At 34.9% G+C, this 19,784-nt stretch overlaps 1 protein-coding gene across 1 annotated transcript; it reads right to left on the minus strand.

Moving 5' to 3' along the window:
• Nucleotides 1–521: 521 nt before the first annotated feature.
• Nucleotides 522–17,880, minus strand: LOC134845171 (uncharacterized). Its single transcript, XM_063862057.1, has 3 exons — nt 17,519–17,880; nt 1,086–1,406; nt 522–696 (listed from the first exon to the last, which is right to left on the minus strand). Exons 1-3 carry the CDS (start codon nt 17,644–17,646, stop codon nt 681–683), a joined length of 465 nt encoding a protein of 154 aa, XP_063718127.1. The 5' UTR covers nt 17,647–17,880; the 3' UTR covers nt 522–680.
• Between the last annotated feature and the right edge of the window lie 1,904 nt (nt 17,881–19,784).

Here is a 19,784-nt window from a genome sequence, read left to right on the forward strand (position 1 = left end):
GGTGGAAATTACTGAATCTTTGATAATCGTCGCAGTAAAATAAAGCAATCGTCGTAAAAAACCAACAAACAACGGAAATTGGTGCTAAGTAAAAAAGACAAGAAGTTTTAATCCTTGGTGGAAATTACTGAATCTTTGATAATCCAGTGCTGTATTTATTGTTCAGGGGTTAACTTATGCATAGATGCTGTAATTGGGTACCGACCTATAAGCATGCGTGTCGGTTAGCATGCCCATGTAAATGTTTGAAGATTCGCTCGTTGTAATTTTAACTATAGGATAACACTGAATCAGAAATAGTTAAAGCCGTAAATTAAATCAAAGCTGGATTTCTTGGTGTTTGTCATAAAGTTCGACAGCATGGAATAAGGCTATTCATAGAATTGTCATCAATTTTGTTAAATGTATGCGGTGTGTACTTATAATCTTTATCGGCATAGCCTTGCCATCATTATTATATTTAGATAGAAGCCTTGACTGAAAACTAAAAAGAAAAACTCTCTTGAATATTGTGTTGATTATACTGGCTATCAGTTGATCGAAAAGAAGCTATGATAATTTATCTTGTTTAAGTAGTTATGCTTTGAAATCGGGTTTCATACGCAACATACATGACTTCAGATAATTGATCGAGTTCAAGTTCAGGGCTGGTGTTTCTTGAACCAGTTGAGAGTGGATGTTTATTCCCACAGGGAGCTAAAACAGATTCTTTGCATGAAAAGCTCTTAATGGTTTTTCGAAATTCGAACAAGCTTTTTTATGTTTGATACAAAAAAAGAAAAACTAAGAAAGAAATATATTGTTTTCAGCTATTTAACGGGGTATGTTTTAAAATAATAAAAAAAATACTCCATAATCCCGAAAATTAATCTGCTGACGATTCCAACGTCCAACTGAAAAGCATTTATAATCTCTTTATGAATGTATTGCAATGGGAAAAAATAAAGTTCAAAAAATTCTCGTAGCCTCAGAAGAGGTTTTTCGAGTTATGACTACAAACAATTTTTAAAATTGAGTTAAATCTCTTTTGAAATATGCGGAAAAGTTCCACAAAAAAACAGAAGTTGAACCATAAGTAGCATCACTTTTGAGTCATCCAAGCATTCTGCTGTCTCGAAGTTCGAGTGGTGTCTGGTGGCTTGGACAGCGGCGGCGTGGTTCCCCACGGCGAGTTTGAGCTTCGGCTACTCGTACCGCCATTGTTTGTTCGTTTCGGTGCTCTGTCAGTGGTGCTTCGGGTCTTCGCTGGCTCTTCGTTTTTGCTTGGATTGGTGTTGGTATTTGTTTTTGGCTTTCGGGGACTCTTGTTAGCTTGTGGGTGTTTTGCTTTTTTAGTTTGTTGAACTGCTGGTTTCGCTTTTTTATCTGATTGATTTTTCTTTTTCTCCGCCATGACTGGCAGCACTCTGAAACGCAGGTGTTGTTTTAACAAGAGTAGCCCGGCGCTGTGTGGGTAGCACAGAATGTTTCGAACACAGTTATCATTGCATAAAATAAGACATTTTTAAAGAGAATAAACTTGCAGCTGATAAACGGCAACATACAATACCATTCAAAAATATTCTTATTAGCTATTTACGTCGTGGAATTGAGAAAAACTTCATCGGACAAGTCAAAATTTCTTCGCTCATCGCTTCATTTGAGTCTGATTGGCAAAGTTCAGACCAGTTTTTCTCCCAACGCTCAGAAAAAATTTTTAAAATTGTCTTGGGAACTCAAAAAAAATTGAGTTTTAAGGTGGTCCCATATTTCATCTGACAGAAATCCCATACTTGATTTTACTCAGTAGCGGATTTAGGGGGGGGGGGGGTGCAGACGTCTCTTCCCTCAAAGGAACATTTTATCAGAACCCCTGACTAACCAAGGGATCCCCCTTTGGTGCTAACTTAAGACCTTCATTTTTCGCTGTCTTACTCTAAAATTTTACTATTTTTAAAGGGAGAGCATGCGAAAACACGCGATTTGTTGGACCAGTATCTTTTTATTGCTCTACCACTTAGCATCGCCTCGAGTATCAAATTTGACCACGTTTTATGAAATCGAAACCTAAAACCACTTTGATTGTCGAAACTATTGTTTTGATCACGCTAGAAAGGGAACAATATCATAGCGTAGAGTAAGGCATTTTCTTACTTACTCTACGCTATTAGATTGTTCACTTTCTAGTGTAATCAAAACAATAAGTTCGACTATCAAAGTGGTTTTATGTTTCTATTTCTTAAATCGTTGTCGCTTGAGGGACTCGATGCGATAATAAGTGGTAGAACAGTAAAAAGTTACTTGTCCGCCAAAACTCAGCGGATTGTGCCAGTTAACTTAGTATAGATATTTAGTCTTACTTTTCAAGAAATTGAGGGCTACTTGATTGGGATATTTTTTATAAATCAGACCAAATTTTAAACGAATACTTCAGAGTGGGAATGATCGAAACTGGAGTCTACGTGTTCCCTAGTGGGTGTGCTATGGTTTATTCCAAATGGGCATCGCGCCTTGTAGAATTTTCGTTTAATTTTTCAAAGATTTCATAATGATGGCGACAGTGTGACATGAATACTATCACGCACAAGTTTGCTCCGAATTGAAATCGGGCAAGTTATTTGGTCATATTATCTTAGTTCAAAATTTATAGTTAATCAAACTTTGTTAGCCAAAAACTAATGGAGACAATTTAAAGGGAAACCGTATTACCACAATTTTGCCCTGATATACTAGCAGTCTTGGCTTGATCATCAAACTACAACAAGGCTCAAATTTATACAATTTAAGCAAATAATCTAGTTTCAAAGCAAGGAAAATCTAGATAAAAAATTTCTCGAGTGACTGGTTTATGATAGACGAGGTTGTAATAAAAGAGAGCTTTCCGCTTTCAATCGAGCAACGGATCGTGTTCGATTTTCTTTGCGTTTCGGTATTTGATCTGGAATTCTTTCAAAAAAAGAGTTAAAGATTTCACCCATAGTAGCATTTGCTTCGAAAAAAAATTGTTGAATCAAAGCTTTCAAAATCTTGCTTTGGAAGCGTGCTTTGGCGAATCAATGATAGCTCTTTAGAGGGATGTTTTTGTTGCTGAGACATCGTCCAATAAAAGTACAAAACGTTTCAGCTTATGGACTCAGCTATGTTCCTTGAAGAGCTAATTAACTTGATTGTAACTTGACAAAGCTCATAAAAAATCTGATAAGAGAATTGAAAAAATCCTCGCTTAGCAGCAAAAACTGGACAAAAAAAAAACTTTTTTTCAGATATTTTAAGATTTTATCTGAATAGGAAAACTAATTGGAACTGACTGACTTGAAGTATTATAATTGCTTAAAGTGATTAAATAAATAATCCGTACTAGCCATATCTTCGAAAATTTTCATGAAGTAGCTTTTTGCAAGCTTAAATTTTTTGTAAGCGGAGACTTAATCAAAAATTATCAACTTGTGTAATTTTGGTCCTATTAGTTTTTCAATTCTCAAGATATAATTTTTTTTAATCGGTGATATCGATAAATCCAAGTTCGATAGATGATTATAACATAAAAAACGAAACCATAAAAAAAAACACCCAATTTGACCAAAACTCCTTATCATACAGTTTCCATATATGAAAAACTTCTTGCCATACAGTTCCATACGTACATAAAATTGTATGAATTCTCTATGATAAGCATTTTTCCATATATGGAAACTGTATGACAAATAATTCAATTTCTGAAAAATTTTGTGACAAAGACCTTGGTTTACTCAAAGCTGGAGTCACAAAAATTTGGACAATCTTGCACTTACAATGCATAGAAAACGACTTGAATTTTCTGCGAGCTGTCTTTCACAAATGATATAACGAAAGTAACAAACATTTAAATTTTGGCAAAATTTTTAAACGACGATTATTTTTAAAATTTGAGTGTTAAAATTATTAGACACTGATCAAGACATACATAAACATGCTATACAAAAGAAATTGGAGTTTTCAGTGTTTTTGAAAAAGTTATTGAGCGAAAAGGAAAAACAAACCAACATTAGTGTATTCAGAACTACGTTATGCACACGAAAATTTAAATTTTGCATGCTAAAAAATTTTTTTTGGCAAAAGTTTGAGAACAAAAAATTCGCAATGCGTTTAAAAAAACCAAACAAATTTTAGGGCACTTTCAAAATTACTTAGAAAAATTTTTGTGTCGCCATCAAAAAAATGCTTATCGTACAATTTACATATATGGGAATTGTATGATAAGCATTTTTTTCAAAAAACGAAAACCTCGGTTTTTTCATCACTGTTATTTTAGAATCAAACAGCCGCAGAAGTTAGTTTTTATCTTTTTTCAATCATTTTTCGAAATTGTACGAAAATTATATGACAAGCATTTTCCCTTAGATTTGATGTATGTAATTGTATGATAAGCATTTTCGGTGTATGAAGGTCAACCTGGTAAGTTAATGTACTTTCAAACAATGGTTTCTCCTGCAGGATTATGTGTTTTTGAGGGAGCCCTCAGAGGTGCAATAATAAAATTGGAGTGTTTTTTGATGCTGCCTCGCATATTATCGATCTTTTTGTGCGGCGCATAACTAGTGTGAAGGTTCAGTCAAATATGTCGCGCGACTTATGTTGTCCTTTTGGCGTACTCCTTTGCCGAAATTTTGTCATAGACTCTGCCATACGCGTGTTATAACTGTTTTCTAATCTCAATTCTTCTTTCTGTCGTTAGCTTCAGCATGAGCTATACCAGGAGCGGATTTAGGGGGGGGGCGGACGCCCCCCCCCCTCAGGGATTCGAACGCCTGCCGACCCAAAGGGTCCCCCCTTTGTACTATTTTGAGATATCCATATTTGGTGACGGACCCTAAAAATTTTCTAAAGGCGCCTTTGGCGCCAATATATACTTGCTTTAAGGGGGGAGCGCGCGCCACAAAAAAATGCAATTTTTTGGTCAAAATTTTCCAAAAAAGCCTAAAAACGCCTTGTTTTGGGCTGTTTTTTCAAAATTTTGCCTGCGGCGAAGAAATTTTTGGCCCAAACAGGGACAAAACAGTGCTTTGGAAGTGCTCGAAAAACCAATTTGGTCGACATAAAAAAATGTCGACAAAAATTTCGAATTTTTTTTGAAAATCCGCCCCCCTCGAGAAAATCCTAGATCCGCCCCTGATCTATACTACTTAACATTGACCGTAAAGGTCAGCTTAACACAAATGCGGCTACTACAACCTGTATACACAATGAATTTAATGTCCTTAATAATAATAGTACACATATAAGTGCTTATGATCTAACAAAATGATTTGGCCGGTACGACCTTCCGCCTTGCGACAAAAATCTATCGCCTAATTTATCACATCTTCGTTATTCTTAACATTTTTCTTGTTATTTCACTTTCCCATCTCTTCCAAAAACGCCACGCATTCCTTGTGCTCAGTTATTTTTGGAATTCTTTTCGTTTCTTTGACTCTTGGCTCCATTTTTTTAAAAACAAGTTAGCCAGCGATGGGGCAGTCACAGTTTTCTCGGACCCTGAAGCTATCGGTATGCCGATGGTCTACATTTCTATTGGTGTGCTGAGCCCGGCTCGATATAGTGAAAAAATTGTTGCGTTTTATTCCTGCTTGTTTGTTTTTGCATTGTTCCCATGACGTGTGTGGTGAGTATTTCATAATTTTTTTTATTAGTAGATCCCCTAGATCTTCTGTTTTTCTAGTTAATTTATTTACTGTTTTCCTAGCCACCTGTTTGATCTTTTTGCTGTCAATTTTTTTGCCTCCTTTTGAATTTGTTGGCTAATTTTTAAGAGTAATGAACGTAGTGAAGACTCTTATATAGGTCTTGCTGATTTTTTTGTTTTTTTTTCAGGAAAAAGTCTTAAAATATTGATGCACTTAGCTATAATGCACTTTTTGAGTTCAATTGAAATTCATCGGCTGAAAGTGACGTAAATAGCACTCTCCAAATACGAACGTGGAAATAGCGCAAAAACGTGAACGATTTCTAGTTTCGAAAGTGGAATTTTTTTTAAGATTTCCCAGCGAAATAAAAACTTTACCTATTGATCCAGTTTTCTCAATTTGGGTTCATGTTATCAACAAAGCGCCAAACATAATTGTTCAAAAAATTCGAAGAGCCTCAAAGCATCTATTTTTTTTTTTTGAAATTTGAAAGTTTTTTTTCAAGAAAGTCAGTGGTTTTCTTATGTTTACTTGCGTTCATTACTCTTTTCCAATCTTCGATTGGCTATGTTTGAAAATCGTTGGTCTTGTTTTTGTTACAATTGCGAAAGTAAGTGTGTTTTACTCGGCAACCAGACTTTTTTACAGTAAAGAACTACTCCTAAAAGAAATTGAACTTGCTTTATCATTGAACCTTAATAAGTTCATTGCTCTTTCCCACCTTGCCTGGAGGAAATGCGGCCCTTTTTGCATCCTATATGAGTCACGTCAAGATCTTGTTTTTTTACAGTATTTTTCATTTAAAATTGAGTTGTCAGATTTTCGTTGGTATGCTCAAGTTTTTTTTGGTTTTTTGTGCATCAAAATTTTTGTTGTGCTGTAAAAAAAACATCATGGTAGTTTCAACCGCTGTTTATTTTTGTTTCACAGGGACTTTCAATAAAAAAATTTTAAAAAACATTTTTTGCTCAACTGGTGTCTGTTCAGGCATTGTTGGCTTTGTTTCCATTTAGTAAGCTTTGTTCCATTGCTAGTTTAAATTTCAAACTTGTATGGGTTGACTGCTTGGAATGCTTATTTCAGTATTCCTAATTTGAGGTAAAAATCAGTCATGGAAAAGTATCGGATTGGGTTCATTCTTCAAAAACTTTTTGATGCGCTGGGGAAACTTTTTCACTTACTGCTAATAAAAAAAGTTTTTCTCCGAAAGCATTCACGGATTTTTATAAAAAAAATATATCACCCTCAGTTACTCAAACTTTGATTTTTTACCGTTTTTTGAAACTTATGAATTTTACCCTCCTAAAATTGAAATTTTGGGTTCTGTTAGCCGACAGTTGGCTAATTCTATTATCTCCCGTATTTGTGTGGGCACTGATGCTCACTTCTGCCAATTCGAAACTTAGATCATAACACATTTGAGACTGCTGTTTAATTTAATGCTTATTACGGATACATTCTGTGCACTTGCATAGCAACCTGCAATCCCAAACAATGTATACGTATAAGTGTGATGCTTAAAAAACCTACTTGTATTTTTGATTTGTGATTTAAAAAAGGAACTGCGATACACTGCTTTACAGATACGCTTGATCGGAAACTTAATTAATGTCTAGCAGCGGATCTAAGATTTTCTTTGTGGATTGCAATTAAAACATTTAAAAAAAATTAAGTCGACCAGAATGCCTAATGAGCGAGTTTTAGCTCCACTTCAGCTCCGCTAATGAGTGACAAATTTCAGCTCCAATTTTTGCGAAGTTTAATTCAAAGTGAACATGCGTAGGCGTCGAGAAAGCAGCCTTTAGAAAAATTCTAGGCTTGTACTGGCAAAAATAAATGCGTATAAAAGTACCAAAGGGGAACCCTGGGGATGGTAAGATTGTCGAGGTTCACAGAATTGGGGGGGGGGGGGGGGGCGTCTTCCCCCAAAATGCGCCCCTGGAACGGCTGAATGAATAAATTATTAAGTTGTTGTCAATGCATGAAAAGGTCAGTTATTCTGTTTTAAAAAATCTGCTTTTCAATTCCTGATTTGAAAGTTGTTTCCCTGGGGTCAAGTCTGTATTTATTATATGAGCCGTTGTTTCTGCGGAAAAAAATCTAATTCCAAGGGCAATTCAATATACCAAAATAATAAATTTTATGGCTCTTTCACAGAAAATTTATTACGGCGAAGAAACTAGCGGGAGTTTATGGGCCCCTGAGGCAAATTTTATGGCTGAAAATTTACGACTGCTTCGAATCTAAATTTAAATAATGGATGTTAGATATGCTAATTACTACCCTTATTTACACATGTATGCAGTCCATTCATTATGACGAAGTTTTTTCTGCCCTTCACTAACCTTTAATCTGTATCTGCAGCTAATGATGATTTTTAACTAGGATGTTTTTGGCATTACAAGAAACACTAATTTTTGGTCCTTCAACATAATTATTTTTTGTTTTGATTACGTGTAGACAGTTTGGCCCAGGACAAATCCGCCAAAAAGAAACTCAAACAATTATACCAAAAGTTCACGAAAAATTAGGCTCCAGAAAAAAATCAATGTAAAATTCCAATAATAGTTTGACTATTACTGTGCAAAATTTGCAAACTGACCTAACTTGTTGCTTTTTTTATAGTAGAATTTTTTCTGTTTCTATTTTTTTGATATCGTGAATAAAATTTTAGTTTATTAGTGATTTTCAAAAAAAAAATTGTAAGTTCTGTTGCTCCTTTTGCTAGTTTTTCAATAAAGTGATTGAATTTTTGTCCTCATTGTAATTTTCTTCAGGCAAATATTGACTTTATTATTAAATGCAGTTCGGACGGAATTTCATTGTTACCAAGTGACAAAATTGCTGTCGTGGGCTCAAATTTAAAACATTTTTTCACAGGGGTGGATCTAGGATTTTCTCGGGAGGGGGTATGATTTGGCTATTTTTGCACTGAAACCAAACTATTGAAAAAACCGGCCAAACAAGAGTTTTTATGCATTTTTTGAACAATTTTGAACGGGAAATCGTATTTTTCGGCGCGCGCTTTTCCCTCAAAATAGTAAATATTGGCGCCAAAGGCGCCTTTAGAAAAATATTTAAGGTCATCCTGCCAAAAAATGGAGGTCTTAAAATAGTAGCAAAGGAAGACCCTTTGGATAGTGAGGGTGTCGAATCTAAATCCGCTACTAGTTTTTCTGCTCATAAATAATCTTAAATGACACTAGGCTATTTGGTCTAGTTTTTACATTTGTAGATACAAATTATATAACTGTATTTTATATATAGCCTAATTGGGGAAAATACCTGAAAATAATTTTTTGTTTGAAAAGTTGGCGAAGATTTTTAGGCTGAAATTACTTCATTGACGTTAAAAAGCAAACAAATCCTTATTACACTGCCCGGATGCGAGTACTCTTGGTACTTCTTGGTTTTGATCTCGAAAAAGTTATAGCCATATCAAGTTTGTAATTGACTTAATAGTTTTGAAAAGATGATATACAAGAACAAGATCCTGAGCCAAATTACATTCTATTTTCTGTCTTTTTCGAACAATTTTTGAACAACGAGATAAAAAAGCAACTATTTTTGCGTTCCAATTTTTTCAATAGATTTTTTGGATTGTCGCTTCCTAAGTTTTTCTTAACTCACTGATTCTAAAACATACATTAAGAGTGATAACTGGCGCTAAAAACATAGATTTTTGAGATCAGAAGTCCATGAGATCAAAAGTCCAAGAAAGTCCAAGAAACTATTTTTTATAGGGCATTTGACTGCTCAAAAAGATCTCGGAAGAAAAATAGCATTTTGGTTGGCTAAGAAAATGTCGAGAAAAAACTGATTGTATGTATGACTGGGTTGTATGTATGATTGTATGTATGACCTAAATTCTAGTGAAAATATTCAATTGAAGGATCGCTGAAAACATCGAAGTGTTTGACTGCCCTCTAACGTCTGTGAAGCAGTTAAGGCTTCGCACCGAGCCTCTAGGGATATTGATGTATAAAAAAAAGGATTTTTTTTTAATTTCCTCTGTGAAACTTTAAAATAATTAATTATAATCAGTTAAAATTAAATTATAACTGTAAGAATTTAGACAAAAAAGTCACTTTGAATATTATATAAACCCTATCATAGTAATTTTTGTTGCAACGCAAATGTAGAGTATAGATGAATATAAAACAAGAGTACAAATGCATATAAAAGAAGACCAGATGGCCAAGCGGACTAAGACAACGTGACATGACAGTTGACGTACGTTCGAGTCCCCCACCTGACCATGTATAAATATGCTAAAAAAAAGGGGTTATATCCTATTTTAACTGTTTCTTGGTTCTAATTCGGTTCAGCCTTGATTAAGGCTGACCGCCAAAAAGAGCAATTTGTCTCATGGACATTACCGACCGGTTCTTGTGGCTAGCTTGCGCCGATTTGTACCAAAAACGAGCTGATGATAAAAAGTTATATGATGTTCTGATCAATAGAAAAATTCCGAAATTAATCTATTGACTGAGTAATTTGCCGAGAAATATCTCTTATTAATTTACGAATTTGGATCAGTTTTGGAGATTAGAGCGGCCACATTTTCGCGCCCCACAAGGGACCTTGTTGATAGTTCCCTTTCGAAAGTTTCGCGGACACGAGTGCATTCTTCCGGAATCGAGAGTGTCCACCCTGACTCGAGTGTCTACTGGGAATCGAGGGTCGTCACAGTGTCCACCCTGACTGGGGTGTCTACTGGGAACCGAGGATCGTTACTGTGTCCACCCGGACTCGAGTGTCTACTGGAACTTGAGGATCGTCACCGTATCCACCTGGAATCGATTGGTGCATCCTTTGGTCAGAGTGTTGGAAGGACCGAAAGAGTGCAGTTGGATGCTGCCTCGCATAGCATTTTTTGATGCTGCCTCGCATAGCATTGGTCTTTTTGTGCGGCACATAACTAATGTGAAGGTTCAGTCAAATATGTCGCGCGACTTATGTTGTCCTTTTGGCGTACTCCTTTGCCGAAATTTTGTCATAGACTCTGCCGTACGCGTGTTCTAACTGTTTTCTAATCTCAATTCTTCTTTCTGTCGTTAGCTTCAGCATGAGCTATACCAGGAGCGGATTTAGGGGGGGGGGCGGACAGCTCCCCCTCAGGGATTCGAAGCCCTGCCGACCCAAAGGGTCCCCCCTTTGTACTATTATGAAATATTCAAATTTGGTGACGGACCCTAAAAATTTCTAAAGGCGCCTTTGGCGCCAATATAAACTTGCTTTTAGGGGGGAGCGCGCGCCAAAAAAAAATGCAATTTTTCGGTCAAAATTTTCCAAAAAAAAACCTAAAAACGCCTTTTTGGGCTGTTTTTTCAAATTTTGCCTGCGGCGCAGAAATTTTGGCCCAAACGGGGACAAAACAGTGCTTTGGAACTGCTCGAAAAATAAATTTGGTCGACCTAAAGAAAAAAGGTCCACCCCCCTCGAAAATCCTAGATCCGCCCCTGATCTATACTACTTAACATTGACCGTAAAGGTCAGCTTAACACAAATGTGGCTACTACAACCTGTATACACAATGAATTTAATGTCCTTAATAATAATAGTACACATATAAGTGCTTATGATCAAACAAAATGATTTGGCCGGTACGACCTTCCGCCTTGCGACAAAAATCTATCACCTAATCTATCACATCTTCGTTATTCTTGCCATTTTTCTTATTATTTCACTTTCCCATCTCTTTCAAGAACGCCACGCATGCCTTGTGCTCAGTTGATTTTGAAATTCCTTTCGTTTGATTGACTTTTGACTCCATTTATTTTATCAAGTTAGCCAGCGATGGGGCAGTCACAGTTTTCTCGGGCACTGAAGCTATCGGTATGCCGATGGTCTACATTTCTATTGGTGTACTGAGCCCGGCACGATATAGTGAAATTATTGTTGCGTTTTATTCCTGCTTGTTTGTTTTTGCATTGTTCGTATGAAGACTTATATAGGTCTTGCTGATTTTTTTTGTTTTTTTTTTCAGGAAAAAGTCTTAAAATATTGATGCACTTAGTTATAATGCACTTTTTGAGTTCAATTGAAACTCATCTGCTGACTTCGTTGAAATTCGTCAGACTTTCGTTGGTATGCTCAAGTTTTTTCGGTTTTTGTGCATCAAAGGTTTTTGTTGTGCTGTAAACAAATATCATGGTAGTTTCAACCGCTGTTTATTTTAGTTTCACAGGGACTTTTAATAAAATTTTACGAAAACATCTTTTTTCAAATGTTCAGGCATTGTTGGTTTTGTTTCCGTTTAGTAAGCTTTGTTCCGTTGCTAATTTCAAACATGTTTGGCATGACTGCTTGGAATGCTTGTTTCAGTATTCCGTACTTCAGGTAAAAATCAGTTATTATGGAAAAGTACCGGATTGGGTTTTTCTTCAATTTTTTTTTGATACGCTGCGGAAACTTTTTCACTTACTGCAAATGAAAAAAGTTTTTTTTCTCAAAGTACTCACGGATTTTTATAAAAAATATATATCACCCTCAGTTACTCAAAGTTTGATTTTTTCTACCGTTTTTTGAAATTTTTGAATTTTACCCTCCTAAAATTGAGATTTTGGGTTCTGTTAGCCGATAGTTGGCTAATTCTATTATCTCCCGTATTTGTGTGGGCACTGATGCTCACTTCTGCCAATTCGAAACTTAGATCATAACACATTTGAGACTCCTGTTTAATTTAATGCTTATTACGGATACATTCTGTGCACTTGCATAGCAACCTGCAATCCCAAACAATGTATACGTATAAGTGTGATGCTTAAAAAACCTACTTGTATTTTTGATTTGTGATTTAAAAAAGGAACTGCGATACCCTGCTTTTCAGCTACGCTTGATCGGAAACTTAATTAATGTCTAGCAGCGGATCTAAGATTTTCTTTGTGGATTGCAATTAAAACATTTAAAAAAATTTAAGTCGACCAGAATGCCTAATGAGCGAGTTTTAGCTCCACTTCAGCTCCGCTAATGAGCGACAAATTTCAGCTCCAATTTTTGCGAAGTTTAATTCAAAGTGAACATGCGTAGGCGTCGAGAAAGCAGCCTTTAGAAAAATTCTAGGCTTGTACTGGCAAAAATAATTGCCGTAAAAGTACCAAAAGGGAACCCTGGGGATGGTAAGATTGTCGAGGTTCACAGAATTGGAGGGGGGGGGGGGCGTTTTCCCCCAAAATGCGCCCCTGGAACGGCTGAATGAATAAATTATTAAGTTGTTGTCAATGCATGAAAAGGTCAGTTATTCTGTTTTAAAAAATCTGCTTTTCAATTCCTGATTTGAAAGTTGTTTCCCTGGGGTCAAGTCTGTATTTATTATATGAGCCGTTGTTTCTGCGGAAAAAAATCTAATTCCAAGGGCAATTCAAGATACCAAAATAATAAATTTAATGGCTCTTTCACAGAAAATTTATTACGGCGAAGAAACTAGCGGGAGTTTATGAGCCCCTGAGGCAAATTTTATGGCTGAAAATTTACGACTGCTTCGAATCTAAATTTAAATAATGGATGTTAGATATGCTAATTACTACCCTTATTTACACATGTATGCAGTCCATTCATTATGACGAAGTTTTTTCTGCCCTTCACTAACCTTTAATCTGTATCTGCAGCTAATGATGATTTTTAACTAGGATGTTTTTGGCATTACAAGAAACACTAATTTTTGGTCCTTCAACATAATTATTTTTTGTTTTGATTACGTGTAGACAATTTGGCCCAGGACAAATCCGCCAAAAAGAAACTCAAACAATTATACCAAAAGTTCACGAAAAATTAGGCTCCAGAAAAAAATCAATGTAAAATTCCAATAATAGTTTGACTATTACTGTGCAAAATTTGCAAACTGACCTAACTTGTTGCTTTTTCTATAGTAGAATTTTTTCGGTTTCTATTTTTTTTTGATATCGTGAATAAAATTTTAGTTTTAGTGATTTTTAAAAAATTTTTGTGAATTCTGTTGCTCCTTTTGCTAGTTTTTCAATAAAGTGATTGAATTTTTGTACTCGTTGTAATTTTCTTCAGGCAAATATTGACTTTATTATTAAATGCAGTTCGGACGGAATTTCATTGTTACCAAGTGACAAAATTGCTGTCGTGAGCTCAAATTTAAAACAGTTTTTCACAGGGGTGGATCTAGGATTTTCTCGGGAGGGGGTATGATTTGGCTATTTTTGCACTGAAACCAAACTATTGAAAAAACCGGCCAAACAAGAGTTTTTATGCATTTTTTGAACAATTTTGAACGGGAAATCGTATTTTTCGGCGCGCGCTTTTCCCTCAAAATAGTAAATATTGGCGCCAAAGGCGCCTTTAGAAAAATATTTAAGGTCATCCTGCCAAAAAATGGAGGTCTTAAAATAGTAGCAAAGGAAGACCCTTTGGATAGTGAGGGTGTCGAATCTAAATCCGCTACTGGTTTTTCTGCTCATAAATAATCTTAAATGACACTAGGCTATTTGGTCTAGTTTTTACATTTGTAGATACAAATTATATAACTGTATTTTATATATAGCCTAATTGGGGAAAATACCTGAAAATAATTTTTTGTTTGAAAAGTTGGCGAAGATTTTCAGGCTGAAATTACTTCATTGACGTTAAAAAGCAAACAAATCCTTATTACACTGCCCGGATGCGAGTACTCTTGGTACTTCTTGGTTTTGATCTCGAAAAAGTTATAGCCATATTAAGTTTGTAATTGACTTAATAGTTTTGAAAAGATGATTTACAAGAACAAGATCCTGAGCGCAAATTAGATTCTATTTTCTGTCGTTTTCGAACAATTTTTGAACAACGAGATAAAAAAGCAACTGTTTTTCCGTTCCAATTTTTTCAATAAATTTTTTGGGCTGTCGCTTCCTAAATTTTTCTTAACTCACTGATTCTAAAACATACATTAGGAGTGACCACTGGCGCTAAAACATAGATTTTTGAGATCAAAAGTCCAAGAAAGTCCAAGAACTTATTGTTTATAGGGCTTTTGACTGCTCAAAAAGATCTCGGAAGAAAAATAGCATTTTGATGGCTAAGAAAATGTCGAGAAAAAAATGATTGTATGTATGACTTGGTTTGGTACCAAACCAGTGGTACCTAAATGCGAGTGAAAATATTCAATTGAAGGTTCGCTGAAAACATCGAAGTATTGGACTGCTCTTTAACGTCTGTGAAGCAGTTAAGGCTTCGCATCGGGCGCCTAAGGATTTTGATATTGATGTATAAAAAAATGGATTTTTTTTTTGATTGCCTCAGTAAAACTTTAAAATAATTACTTATAATCAGTTTAAAATTAATTTATAACTGTAAGAGCTTTTAGGCAAAAAAGTCACTTTGAATATAATATAAACCATTATCATAGTAGTTTTTTATATTTTTTGTTGAGAATTTTTATTTAATTTAGATCAATTATAATATATCATTATCGATTTCTTTAGTTCCATTGTTTTTCTAATCAGATGTGGACAAAAGTGCCCTCAAACAAAAAGAAAACGATGCTTTTGGTAATAAAAACTGGTTTTTGATGTAGTTATTAATTTCTCGGCTCTTAATCAACTTCCCATTCCTTTTCCCTACTCCCGAAATAGAATTTCAATTTTGAAAAACTATTTTAACGCTTCAAACTGTTAGGACAAAACAACTGTTTTGAATTGATCTGTTTTTCAGTCGATACTTGATGCTACGCAACATGAACAGGGAAAACGAAACATTTCCATGTGGGGAGAATTTGAAGGTTCACTTTGTATTACGATAAAGTCTATCAAAAACTTAATATCACGACATTCATTAATTGAAACAGCGGTCGAACTGTTGTTTGATTAAACCCAAATTAGTCCCTGCTTTGCATGAAAACAAGTTTTCACTTCCAAGGACAAAAATCTGAAAACGAAGGTTGTTCACGTCAAGTGAAGGAAAAGTCTATTTCCTGCAGCTTCTACTTAGTCGTGAAAAGTCTCGCTTTGTTTCACAAAATTATAATGAGTTTTCACTAAAAATAGACGGTTGCCTGTTAGATATGGTTAAGTCCAAGACGAAAAAGGCATTAGTATTTTAAATTAGATCAGCCCATTTGGTGTTAACATCTATGCAATAGAAAGGAAACTTTTTGCGAGATTTCCCTAAGGGGTAACATTTTCTGGTAGTAACTGGGGATCTTGTCAACTCCCCCCCCCCCCCCTTTTGGACCTTGTTAACTATCCCCCCCCCATGCATGTAGTATTTTGACAACCATTTCTGTATAAAATATGCATTTCAAAAATCTCAATTAATTGGGTTTTCATTTTCGCGCGTTCGTATTTTAATTACTCACTATTTATATAATACCTAACGTAAGAAATTTTAATTATATATATTTTCTGAAAATTGTTTTAAGCTATTGAAAATGTGGCCGCCAAAGTCGAGTTTCTGAAAATCGAAACAGGGGGGAGGGGGGGGGGGGAATAGTTAACAAGATCCGTAACTGGCAGTAAAATGAAAAACTTAAGACTCAAGGGTGGATGTTTTTAACAAGATTCTGTAAGTATAGCAATAAAAAGATCAGCTTTTACAAAAGTGACAAATTATTTGACCCAGCAGATCTATACCTCACCGCCACAAAAGCAGAATTTGATACTAAATTACGATACTCTTGTTCTAAAAGAACAACCCCTCAGTTTATTTATAAGCTCGACGCGATTTGCATTGTTAAAGTAAAGTTGGCGCTAAAAAGGCAAAAACTGCAAAACTTTGATAAAAAAACCTGCCAAACAAAAGCGGATAAAAATCTCGTTACCATGATAACTTCTCCTAATTTACGTTTTATGAAAAAAATCCTGGTGAAGTCGAAAAAAATGATGTCGGTATTGTATACCAATAGATGTTTTGGGTATACCAGTTAGTTTTATGTGACTGGCTATCTTGCATGATAAGGCATATACAAGAATTGGTGTTTTAGTATTGATGATCTTTTTTGGTTTCTTGTTTTTTTTTCGAACTCGTCTTCAAAGATTGCAATTTATCGGCGGTTCATTATTTGGACAACATAAACAAAAAAGAAAACAATGTGGAAAAAAAAACTGGAAAAAAAGAAAATTATATCAAATCAACTTTAATTGTAATCAGTTTGCTTTATGACCAAAATTATTACTACCGAGTTGTTCTCGAAATTTGGATCCATTGTTACACCACGAGGGCTTGTAGTTCGTATTCGATTGCTTTGACTTAAGTTTTTTTCAAAAAGTTGGTTTTAATGAAATTTTTGGCCCAGCAACTTTTGATTAAAGTAAAACATTGGTTGTTTATGTCAAATATTTTTTTCCTAATTGGTTATAACTATCAAATGAAGGTGATTGTCAAGGAGACGATCTAGACAGTGAAATTAGCATGCAATTATGAGAGACAGTAAAGCAAGCAGAGCAGAGGCAAAGCACTCATATACAAGAAAATTACTGGCCGAATCTCGAAAAGCAGTTAGTCTCTTTTCGTATATTTTGAGTTCACTTACCCAAAAAACCTTCAATTTTTAATTGTTTTTTCGTCATTAATTTCACAGTCGAGATCAGGCCTGTCACCGAAATGATTGTTTGAAAGTTCATGATTATTTTATGACGAGTTCGTTCAGAGAGCAAAATTTGGTGTAATTGAAAACTTAATTTGCTCACAAACGGGTTTTTCCACCGCAGTATTCCATGTTTTCAATAGCTTGCCTTGGTTCCATATACAGCTGATTAACTACGACTTAGACTTTATAACTTGAAATTTGATTTCATCGGCCTTAAATTCATAATTTGTCAAAAGTTCATATACCAGAAACTATTCGAGACCAGTTATAGAGCATAGTCGGAACTTTCAGGTCATACAAGCAGTCTTGTGTATGTTTAAATCAGTTTTCAAAAACCCGAACTTACTCTTTCTGCTTTTTTGGCCTCTTCCACATTATAACAAATATGAAGAGAGTTAAAAATATTAGAAACAGCACGAGAGCGACAGAGGCCACAGAGTAGAAAAGCCAGTTTTCCAGACCCAGAATTGACATCTTAGGAGTCGAATTGGCAAGAAGCTCCAAATGGTTGAGATGAAATAAAATTTTTGAAAAATTATTTTATGAAAAAAACAGCCGGCTATTAATCCGAAAACTGTTTTCTTTTCTGTTTTAGTAACGTTGCGAGAAACAATAGAAAGATTTGGTACCGACAAAAATAATGCAGTGTAGCTTCCAAAATCTAATAATTTTTCAATTTGGAGTGGTTAGTAGAGATTTGATTTCACATTCAGATTTGACAGTCGTTTATTATAAAACTCTTTTTCCTCGGAAGTTTTTTATGATAAATTGTTTGATAATCTTAGATTATCCTTGCCAGCTGCCTCAGATTTTCCATCAGAGCCAACTAAAATTAGGCAGCACACAAACAATGTCACATTTAATTCAGAATAAATTGTAAAATGTGGAAAAGTTTGCAAGATACGCTTAAAAAGAATAAATTGCCGTTTTATGTGAGCTTGTTGGATTTTTTGAGCTCATCATGTTTCGTGGTCAAAACAGACGCCGGTCACCTTTGTCTATCAGAAAATTGTTCTCGTGAAATAGCAATAACGGGGATACCGTAAGAAAAAAAAATTCTCACAGAATATAAAATGGCTCTTCAGTTGCGGGTTTAAAGGGGATGGGGATATGCGGACACCCTCTTCCCACAGGAGTGTGACCCACTGGACCACTTAATGGCTCCCCACTTTGGTAATATTTTGCTATTTTGCGTTTTCAGCCGACTAATACTAATCCTTTTCTACGCGCTCGTGTGGCATCAGTATGAAATAAATTTGAAGCGATGCAGATAACTCTTGCGTGCAAAAGACTTTGTATGTCGGAATATCAATCTTATTACCCATAGAAAAAAAATCGACGACAAAATTTTTTAAAACCTGACCTCCTTCTCTGACAAAATTTCAGAACAAAACAAAAGTTCTTGAAAGGGGTGAAGGTTGTTAAGTAGATTCGAAAATTGTGTAAAGTGACTTTTTTTACCTAATCAAGCATGCATTTTACTATATATTATCAACCCAATGTATTTAATTTTAGTATACTGTGTACAAAAGATGTAATTAAAAGAAAGGTTCTGATAACCAGTCAAAATTTTTAGTATTTAAATTGTGACCTTTGCTGCACTGTAACTAAATTTTTTTCATGCAAGATAACCAAATTAGAAAAAAATAGATTGTGAGTGAGAACTTCAATTGAGACAAATCTGCAAACGTTTTCATACAGATTGAAATGCATGTTTTTAGATTGAGGTGAATAACATTACCTACTTTTTTCAGAATTTTTTGGCCAAATTTATCTTAGTGTTTGATTCTGACAGGCAAGCCTGTAAAGACAGCTGCATTTAGCCAAAAACCACCCTTCAAAAATTTCCCATGTCTTAGAACTTCTAACAAAATTTGTCTGGAATTACCGCTATCTTACAATTTTTTTATAAGAAGAATTCTGAGATTGCAACTTTTTCCCAAAAAACAACACAAATATTTAAAAAAGTCAACACAAAATTTTTGAATGCGTTGCTTTTTCATTTTTTTCTTCAAATATATGCATGAAAAATTTTCAGATATTTGTTATAATATACATATATGTTTTTCGGACAAAAAATCTGAAATTAAAAATTAGATTTTTTCTAAAATAAACCTCATAGCTATACGTAATGAGTAAATTGATTTCAAAATCAATTTGGAGACAAAAGAATCAACCTTGACAAATCATGTTATACAAGTTTAAACCAGTTAAATGTGGGATTCTGTTAAATATTGACAAAAATAATAGAAATCAACAACACTAACATTACCAATTTCGAGGTATTTTCAGTAAACTCATGCGGCGATTTGTCAAATTTGGTCTATGAGTATTCATTATTGTACTCTGCAACAGCGGAAACTTTTTTATCAAGTTATTTGAAAATTTTCGGTAAAAGTGTTTGAAGAAATTTATGAAAAAATTTGGTAGAAAAAGTTCCTATCCTTCATTTTTCTTGTAATAGAAGTCACTATCTTATAAGAGTGCGAGGAAGGGGGTTTGAGGAAGGTGGTGTGCAGGGAAGTTGAATAGTGTTTATGGGCGGGTTGGATGGTGTGGGGGCCGAAGAAGGAGGTGTGGATGTAGGGAACTATTTCGAGCGTTGGGGGGGG

This window comes from Symsagittifera roscoffensis, chromosome 4 (genome assembly GCF_963678635.1).
Source record: "Symsagittifera roscoffensis chromosome 4, txSymRosc1.1, whole genome shotgun sequence".
NCBI lineage: Eukaryota > Metazoa > Xenacoelomorpha > Acoela > Convolutidae > Symsagittifera > Symsagittifera roscoffensis.